The following is a 9,484-nucleotide window of genomic DNA, read 5'->3' as shown; positions in this document are numbered from 1 at the left end:
TCAACATTTTTAATACTTGTTCAACATTTTTTAAATTCTTGATCAATATTTTTTATACCTATTCAACATTTTTCATATTTGTTTTTGAAGAGTGTTTTTTGCATTATATATATATATATAGATATATAATATTTTAACATATAAAGAAAATTAAAAAAATAAAGCAAAAAAGGGAACAGAAAACAGAAAAAAAATAGGCCGTGGCCTCCCACGCGGCTGGGCCGGCCCATCTGGGGCACCCCTGATGCGAGGCTTCCGGTTAGAAACGGCCACGATATATTTGCGTCCTTGAAAATATGAACATCCATGGGTTCGGTTGGGAGGATGGGACATCCACGTCCCGGTATGTACGTTTCTCCTGCACTCTCTGGTTAATTGCCATTACAGGATCCATTTTCTTTTTTTTTTAGGGTACATCTTTCTGTTTCTGAGACATATATCCCCTGAAAGTACACGGTCAAAAAGCTAGCTTTCTGTTCAAGCATCGTACGCCCTCTCCATCTCACAAAAACCCCTACAACAGGTGCAAGCCATGAACGATATTTATCGATCAAGCGATGTAGTTGGCCTTCTCTTGCTGCATCGCATCCACGATCTTGGACCATTTCGTGCGGGCGGTGATCACCACCAGCGTGCTGGTCTGGCAAGTCAGCCCGCAGATCAGACCCGACCATAAACCCTGTAAACAAAGTACATGGTCTGTTGAGTGCTCCAGCTCATTAAATATATTTTAGAAAGAATGGAGTTCGAGCTGCTTGCTATCCACATTCCGCAGTGGCAAGGGTGAGATATCTCAATAGGGTAATTACCGTGGTGTAGAAATTGAGCTTGAAGGCAAAGAGCATGGCCAACGGCATGCCGATGAAGTAGAACGCCACAAGGTTCGTCATCGCCGCCAGGTGCTGCCATCCGCAGCCCCTCGCCACCCCTGTCACACGTACGCCAATTTATTCGTCAATTTGCGGAAATGTTTAGCACTAGCAGCGGCGTTCCAGTCTATGATTACGTATACGTGATATGAAACATCTGTTCAGTGAAGGTAGGTGATTCTTGAAGATTGGTTTAGCTAGCGGACGGATCTTTCTCACCTGACAGTACGCCCTGCGCGGAGTCGAGCACGATGGAGATCATCAGCAGAGGGGTGATGGCCGTGAATTCTGCCACAATCACCTCGCTCCCGCTGAAGAGTCTCGCCCAAAGGCCATGGCCTAAGCCCAGCAGCAGGATGAAGGAGAAGGCGAGGAACACTGACAGTTTGAGCGTCACCGCGACCGCATTCTTCGCCATATCCACGTTCCCGGCTCCTATCTCATTCGACACCCGGGTGCTGCAAAATGTGCAAACAATGAAACAACAGGTCGTTGTGCTTACAGCAACAAAGAAAGAAGTTGAGCTCGTACTCGTACATACCTTACAGCGGCACTGAATCCGTAGGTGATCATGTAGGCAATCGCCTCCGTGCTCGAGCTGCATTTACAAGTTGAAGAAGTCAACATGATGGAACAATATAATGCTTCTGAAGCTCCATGGGACGGACAGTTTGAAGAAGAATGAACGTACCACATGGCGATCAGTGACGTGCTCACTGTGGAATTCGGTAGCAAGCCAGCGATAAGAACCAGAAGCTCAAACGCCCAGTACTCCAAGCTGCATGCACCCAACAAACTCAAAATCAATAATGGGAAGCAATACATCCATATCTAGACAAATCTAAGACAAGCAATTTGGAACGGAGGTAATGTGTATGTATACTGACCAAACCATGATGGCGGAGGGCGTAGCGAGCTTGATCGTCGGCATCACGTAGTTGAACGCGTCGGTGGAGAAACCCTTCCACGTCTCGCTAAACTCCTTGGACCGCATCACGTACCCAAGCAGCATCAGGCAGGAGAACCATAAGGTGATGGAGATGGCGGCAGACGCGCCGATGAGGCCATAGCCGAGCACGTTCACCAGCAGGTGGTTCAGCACGATGTGGAGCAGGAATGGCACCATGGAGCAGATGACGAGCGGCAGGACGATGGATTGCGTTTGCAAGTACCGTATAAGGCACTGCAGGAAGGAGAAGGCGAACAGACCGGGGATCTGGTACCGAATGAACACCGCGGCGGCGCGGGACACCTCAGGTTCTTGACGCAGGCACAGAAGCAGCGGCTCCGTGAACAGCCACAGGACAGCGATGACCATGGACACCACGGCCGACATGATGAGCGACGACTGTAGGTACAGTCCTAGCATGCGGTATAGTCGGGCGCCGTAGGCCTGCCCGCATAGCGTCTCCAGGGCGCCGCTCATACCGGTCTGAAATGTTCAACATTTTTTGCATATTAGTTACTCCGTTGGATTAATACTAAAGTTACGATGCAATGCGACAATGTTCAACTGCAGAACAAGTTATGAACTTATTGGGACTATCTATTAAGTCAACTGAATTTCATTTTCATGTATATATAAGCCACCTTCGTTCACTGTGTTTTACTACAAGTTTTTCTCTATTCACATATGCAGGCTTGCGCAGCTTTTTCACCGTCAAGTCTAACATGTATCTACCTTCTCCACAAAAGCTAATTGAGTAGGTAAATGATCACTAATGTTAGCAAACATATATGAGCGTGCAGCCGACTAAAATTCCAGTATGAATGCTTAAAGAGTAAGTAAGTAGTCCATGCATGCTTCTTGAACAAATTAGTTTTAACATTCAAGAACACGGGGTAGGAATAAAACACACAACTTGCAATGTTTTGATTATTGAGAATCGGGCCAACTACAACTCGGTCTCAAAGTGGTGGTTCGCAGTCACTCTCACCGATCAGGCAGCCATGACCACCCTTGTCATGTTCGTCCCATGGGAGATATGGAGTGAAAGCCCCCGCAAAAAAGAAAAAAAAAGATATGGAATGAAAGAAATGTGTATGTCTTCCGCTGTCGTTCTTAAATGCCACTTATGTTGCTAAGGTTAGAAAAGAAGCAGAGGATTGGTCAACCAGCGTAGCGTACCGGGGCTAAACACATGAAATTCACATTACCACGATATAGTAGGCTTTTGTTTCATATATCTCACCTTCGAGCGACGGACATGCACTCTTATTTCTAGAGAACATGTTTAGAAAACCACTTTTTTATTGCTGGTCAAGAAACCCACATTATTTACCGCAAAACACACACACACACACACGCTATCGGTGTAGACGCGGCGGCAATGATTCGGTGGACTCGTGGCCACACATGTACTGAAAAGTCCTGGAGCCCAACCCCGGAGAGACTTGGCTGATTTACGTCATTGACCATGTCACCCAGCAGGAGTTGATCGGTTATTTTACTTGCAGCACGGCATCGAATTACTAGACAAAGTAGTGGTTAAGCGCATCAAGCGCAAGAAGGATGGGTGGATCGAGACTCGTGAGTCGTAAGACTCGTGACTTGACTGATTACTTGAGAACACCGTTACCATTCTCCCTGGAGATATTCCTGCTTGTACCAGATCGAGACGACCTCTTCCTTCCTACTAGCTCAAGACTTGGCCTCCCCTGTATATATATGTTTACCACTTTTCAGAATTTATTTGACCTCGATCTGGTAGCAGTATATCCTCCAGTGCATACACGTCGACCATGCACGCATTCATGCAGCCCGGACCGGGTGTCGTACGTGAGGACCAGCCACAGCAGTCATGCAGACACGTCGTCGATCGGCTCCCACGGAATTCAGTCCATGCCCGGCAGCTATAGGCTATCTATAACTCTGCCTCTGCGGGCCACGCAAACGACGTAACTCCCGTGTCAGTTTCTTGTTGGCAGCTGAGCTACACGATTTCAATGCGACAGCTACAGTTTCTGCGAATAGCTAGCGCCTCCTGGGCCAAGAAGAAAACGTTGGCATCATGTGCGTTTTCTGGTTTTGGGTTGTGTGGATTGAGACTTGGAGAGATGATGGCCTATCGATTGTTTCATTTCCTGAGCAAGAAAATTGTACTAGTATTACTATATCTTTATCGCTCCTTGCTCGTAATATGAGATCAATGGAATGCGAGCGTGGAGCTAAAATGATATGGTACATGCCGTACGTAAGGTCAACACACGCCGTCTAGCACGAGCGTTGATAATACTATCTCATATGATCTGATCGCTCCGGCTAAGGGCTAGTGCCACGATATAACTAGTAAACATATATATATATATATATATATATATATATATATATATATATATATATATAAAGATGTCCCCTCATTAAGTCCACTCTCTTCACTCTCTCCGCCTAAAAATTCGGTGCAAGTTGGATGATGTTTGGTTCTCTAATTCTAGGACTTTTTCTAGTCCCTAGGATTTTTTAAAAAGACTTTCAAGGAGGTGCTTCTAAGGACTTTTAGCAAAAAGTCTTAAAAAAATTCCCCTCTATTTGGTTTGCTAGGGACTTTTTTTAGTCCTAACATAAAAAAGTCCCTGAAACCAAACACCAACTTGATTTCGCGTGGACATCCGATATTCATCCAGCGGCTCCGTGCCATCTTCCTCCTCTAGCCTTCTTTCCACCGGTCGATCTGCAGCGCCCACCAAACCGCCTGCTGGCTGCTGCCACCAACGGCCGGCGGTGCTTCGTCCCCTCCCTCGTCCCTCCACCGGCCTCCTTTTCTGGCGCCGGCAGTCCACTCCACACACCCAACGGTTAAGCCTCGGCGTCCCCTCACCGGTGACGCCACTGCCGCATCGTCGGTCTCCAACTCCGTGTCATTCATGGCTTGACCCGGCCCGGCGCTGACCGAAATGCATTTTTCAGGCAGCTTGCATATGGCAAGCGCGTCGCGGTACTCCATCTCAAAACATTGGCAGAACTACGCAGGCGATCTAACCGAACTTGGACAAATTAAATCAAGAGCGTGCGGTAGCAATAGCAGCATGCAGTAGTACGTACCACGAAGGCGTAGCCGGTGACGGTGGCCCAGGAGTTGCCGAGCGTGGCGCCGGCGAGGTGGACGTCGCCGAGGTGGCCGGAGAACATGACGGACACCAGCGGGATGCCGTAGTAGGACATGTTGGTGAGGACCATGGGCACCGCGAACTGCAGCTGCGCCCACGCCTCCTCCGTGTCGATCAGGCGGCGCAGCCACGCCGGCGGGCACCCGCAGGGCCTCTTCGCCTCGCCGCCCTTGCCGCCGGCGGGCTGGAGCAGCGGGGCCGCCGAGGACATGTCAGCCCCGCGAGCGCGCCGCACGAGAGGGGAGAGGAAGAAGCTCGGGTTAGTTTTGTGGGAGGTGTGTGGTGCCGCCGCCGCCGCCGCCGCCGATGGCGATCAAGAAGATAGCGAGCGATGTGGAGGTTGACCCCGTTTTTCTGTGCGGCGTGGGAAACGGGTGGTGGCGTGGAGAACGGGAGAAGATCGGGCATCGTACTACTACACATTGATTTTGTATTTTTTTATGCTAGGTTGAGTTCGTGCCTTCCTCTGGTAAGTTACAGTACGGTGGCCATCTCCAACGCACATACGCTTGTTCGTAGAGTGTTGAACTCCAACGCTGGTGGCGAATTATAAGCGCTACACGGGAACGCAGCAACAACAGGAAAGAAAATCTGAGTTGGTTAGGGCAACTCAATACAGTGTTCGTCGGCCCATAGTGACGCATTTCAGATTGCGACCGGATTTTATAGAAAATAAAAACATATATAAAGTGCTGCCAAAAGTCTGTTCGTCCATTAATTAAACGTCAAAATATTAATTAAAAACATAAATAAAGTCTAGGTCTAGTCGCTGTCACGCCGTCACCGTTATCCTCGTCGGTGAGGTCAATGTAGACCGGCGCTGGCTATGGATACGGCCACGGTACTACCGCCGGTGTCGACGCGTGCAGTGATGCAGCGGGCGCCTCCTACTACTGTCGCGTCGGCTGCCGCTCGTCCACGCCCACCCACATAGGGTGCATGGCACAAGCTCGGACGTGCACGGGAACATTGATGTCCACAACCACGATTGCCCCACCAGTGTTCACCACTGCTGCTCGGGCTCAGATGCGGGCGCGGATGGGGGCATGACGACCTGCACTCCGGCCGATTCGGCCAGTGCCAGCCACAGGCCAGGCCACCTGGCGAGCTCCTAGAGCTCGAAGGCTTCGACGGTCTCCTATAGGACTCTACAACCTCCTCGTCATCCTCCTCCATCACCAGCTGTGGTGCTAGAGCGTGCGCGCATTGCACGAGGCCCACCCTCGAAGCACAACCAGCGGCGCTCGTTGTGCTTGTCGTTGAACAACATGACCTAGTGCGTGGACTCCATTGCGGACGCCTGGTCGTCCCGGTGATCGGTCAGGAGCTGAGCACAACGACATGGATCTCCGCCTCCTGCGCGCAACTTGTGGCCGGCACCAGCAACACTGGGACCATATCCGGGTTCAAATGCTAGCCGTGCGACAGATTGACATCTGGCTGGGGCACCGGGATGGCATTCTCCCAATAGTGCCGGCGTTGGTGGACAGGCGCGTAGATGCGGTCGAGCGCCGGCGTCACAGCTAATGTTCAAGAAATCGTTAACGGGTAGCTGCTCGATCGGTTTAGGAGTAGCGACTAATCGATGAATCGGCTTATTAACTGGATTAATCAATCGACCATTAATCGGTAGATTGAATAGGAACTTGCCAATATATATCTTGATTTTTTTATATATTATATCATACTCTCATGCTCCCAACTATGTAGTATGCCAAAACATGTTGCCGTACACATATGGAAATCATAGAGAAGGTAAAATTATTAATCCTAGCTATTAAGAAGCTAGACAGGGTTGGAAGGGGGTTACGGTACAAAAATGTGGGTTTTGTTTGCCCACCCGTTAATGGGCCAGTAGAGATTAATCGACCTGACAACTGATTAATCGGTCTAACTGGCCAATTAATCGGCCTGACAAGTTAACGCAATGAGTAGATGCTATTCGATTCGGCCACGCCATGAATAGCGATTAACTGACACATTAACTGATTAATCGGGTGAATTCTTAAACAATGTTCACAGCATTCCGCGGGGTCAAGGCAAAGGTCGTCACGCGGCGGCATCCTGAGGAGGACCCGGCCTCGTGGTCGTGCTCTCCAGGCATGCGCTTCCAGAACAAGAATGACATGTGTCGGTTCATGCGAACACCGCCTCCTCTTCCAGGAAGAAAACAAAGAAAAGGTCGGCATCACATGTGTGTTCTCACGCGTATATTCATATATCTGGTGTACTCAACGTACTCCAGCTAGTAATATCCTTATACCTGGTTACTGATATGGTACTGCACGTATTCCATTAAATTCATATTAGTAATATCTTATCTCATCATTGGTAATATCTTATCTGATCATTCCAACTAGGGCTCTAGTGCCACGTTTAACTACGCTCTTCTCTCTCTCTCTCCCTCTCCGCCTAAAGAACAATTCAGTGCTACTCCCTTCAATCTGAGGGAGTAGTGGATTTCATGTGGACGTCTGATATCCATCCAACGGCTCCGTGTCATCTTCCTCTTCTAGCCCTCGTTCCACACCGGTCCGATCTCTGATGCAGCGCCCACCAAATCGCCTGCTGCATGCCACCTGCCAACGGCCGACGGTGCTTCGCCCCGGCCTTCCCTCTACCAAAGCCGCCCTCCCTCGTCGCTCCACCATCCTTCTTTTCTGGCGCCGGCAGTCCACCACACCCACCGCCCCAACGGTTAAGCCTCGGACTCCACACGCTGCCGCATCGTCGATCTCCAACTCCGTGTCATTCACGGGTTGACCCCGCGCGCTCGCTGCTGTCCATCGCGACGTCCCTGTTCTCGCCTAGGAGGTTTTGAAATCGGCTGACCGATATGTATTTTCAGGTAACTTGCATATGGCAAACGCGTCGCTCTCGCACTGCCAAGGCGAATGATACGCGATCACACAGCGTCTGAAGGGGCCGGTGTGATTAATGCGCCATCTAATGATCGAACTTGGACGAATCAAGAGTGTGTGGACGTGTGGTAGCACTAGCAGCATGCAGTAGTACGTACCACGAAGGCGTAGCCGGTGACGGTGGCCCAGGAGTTGCCGAGCGTTGAGCCGGCGAGGTGGACGTCGCCGAGGTGGCCGGAGAACATGACGGACACCAGCGGGATGCCGTAGTAGGACATGTTGGTGAGGACCATCGGCACCGCGAACTGCAGCTGCGCCCACGCCTCCTCCGTGTCGATCAGGCGGCGCAACCACGCCGGCGAGCAGGGCTTCGCCTCTCCTTCGCCGCCCTTGCCATCGGCGGGCTCGCAGCCACCGAGCAGCAGAGGAGCCGAAGTCATGCCGGCCCGCGCGCGCGCCGCACGAAGAGGGGAGAAGAGGTGGGTTGGTGCCTGTGGCGATCAACGGGATAGCGATGTGGAGATTGGCGGGCAAGCCGCCTTCACCCTGTATTTGTGTCTAGTGGCTGCGGCGTGTGGAACGCGTGGTGGTGGAGACATGCGTGGTGCAGATCCTACACATTAATTAATTTTGGATTTTTCTTAGGTGTAATCAACATTTAATGCTCCAGTGTTAGGACCGTGCGAGAGTGTGCTCCTACCACTACTCGACCCGTTTTTCGCGACGTGTGAGGTAGTGGTGATCTTGAGATGTAGATCAGGGATTTCGCTGAGAATAGGAATGATGTGGTTGTTAATCCAGTCGCTGGCACACTCATTGCAAGAGGCGTACGACTTCTGCAATTGGAGACCGTTTTGGGATCCGTTTTGTTTGTGCCCGCTGAGTGTTCATTGGGAGAAATGCATGCAAGAAATTATGGTTGCGCGGCATGCCCCTATGTCTGTCTCGCCGGATATGTACCGATGAATTTACTAAATGGAAGAGGATGCATATGGTATAATTCTAATAAATTGGAAATCTTGGCAAGGTAAGGAAATCTCCAACGCGGACCCTCAAAACGTCCGCAAACACTTTAAGAAAAAGGGTTTCCCCCACTTTGTATTACAAAGCAACCATCCGATACAACCAACGATAGGGGCTGGGGCGGAAGCAGCACAAACACGCCCAAAAAAAAGAAAGAGAAAAAAGAAAAGAAACAAATGCCGATAACGGCGGCGACGAAGGCTCGTGACCGCTGCGACCACCGGAGATCGCTCACTAAGCTCCGAGACTCCGAAGCGCCGGTGCCAATCAACACCTCCAAGAAGGGACGCGACGATGACGACGCTGCTGTCAGGGGTTTCCCCCGGTACGCGGCGAGGAGAGAGGAAGGGTAGCCCCGACGCCCTCTAGGAAGGTCCGGCGGCACCCTCAGGCGCCACCGCGTCGGTGTCGGCCAAGCCAACAGGGATTTCTCCCGATCCCAGCCTCTACCTCAGGCACTTCGGAGCTCGCCACCAAACCGACCACCACCCTGCGCCAACACGGACACGAAGCTTCCCACGCTGTCTCACCACGGCACCGCGAAGATGGTCTGCACAACGAAGAAGAGGAGCCGGGACTAGGGCAGCAGCACCGTCAGCATACGGGAGGGCCCCACCTCCACCG

The 9,484-nt window shown here is 51.0% G+C and overlaps 1 protein-coding gene across 2 annotated transcripts; it reads right to left on the bottom strand.

Moving 5' to 3' along the window:
* Positions 1-257: 257 nt before the first annotated feature.
* LOC123145842 (protein DETOXIFICATION 19) lies at positions 258-8,364 on the bottom strand. Of its 2 annotated transcripts, none has more exons than XM_044565348.1 (7): positions 7,996-8,364; positions 1,757-2,301; positions 1,561-1,647; positions 1,411-1,467; positions 1,089-1,327; positions 810-928; positions 258-679 (listed from the first exon to the last, which is right to left on the bottom strand). In XM_044565348.1, exons 1-7 carry the CDS (start codon positions 8,275-8,277, stop codon positions 551-553), a joined length of 1,458 nt encoding a protein of 485 aa, XP_044421283.1. In that variant the 5' UTR covers positions 8,278-8,364; the 3' UTR covers positions 258-550. The 2 variants fall into 2 exon arrangements, with proteins under 2 accessions (XP_044421283.1, XP_044421284.1); XM_044565349.1 differs by lacking the exon at positions 7,996-8,364 and adding an exon at positions 4,912-5,509.
* Positions 8,365-9,484: the final 1,120 nt, after the last annotated feature.

This window comes from Triticum aestivum, chromosome 6D (genome assembly GCF_018294505.1).
Source record: "Triticum aestivum cultivar Chinese Spring chromosome 6D, IWGSC CS RefSeq v2.1, whole genome shotgun sequence".
NCBI classification, from domain to species: Eukaryota; Viridiplantae; Streptophyta; class Magnoliopsida; order Poales; family Poaceae; genus Triticum; species Triticum aestivum.
The sequence above is the reverse complement of the archived record's forward strand: the minus strand, read 5'-3'. Positions and strand labels throughout refer to the sequence as shown.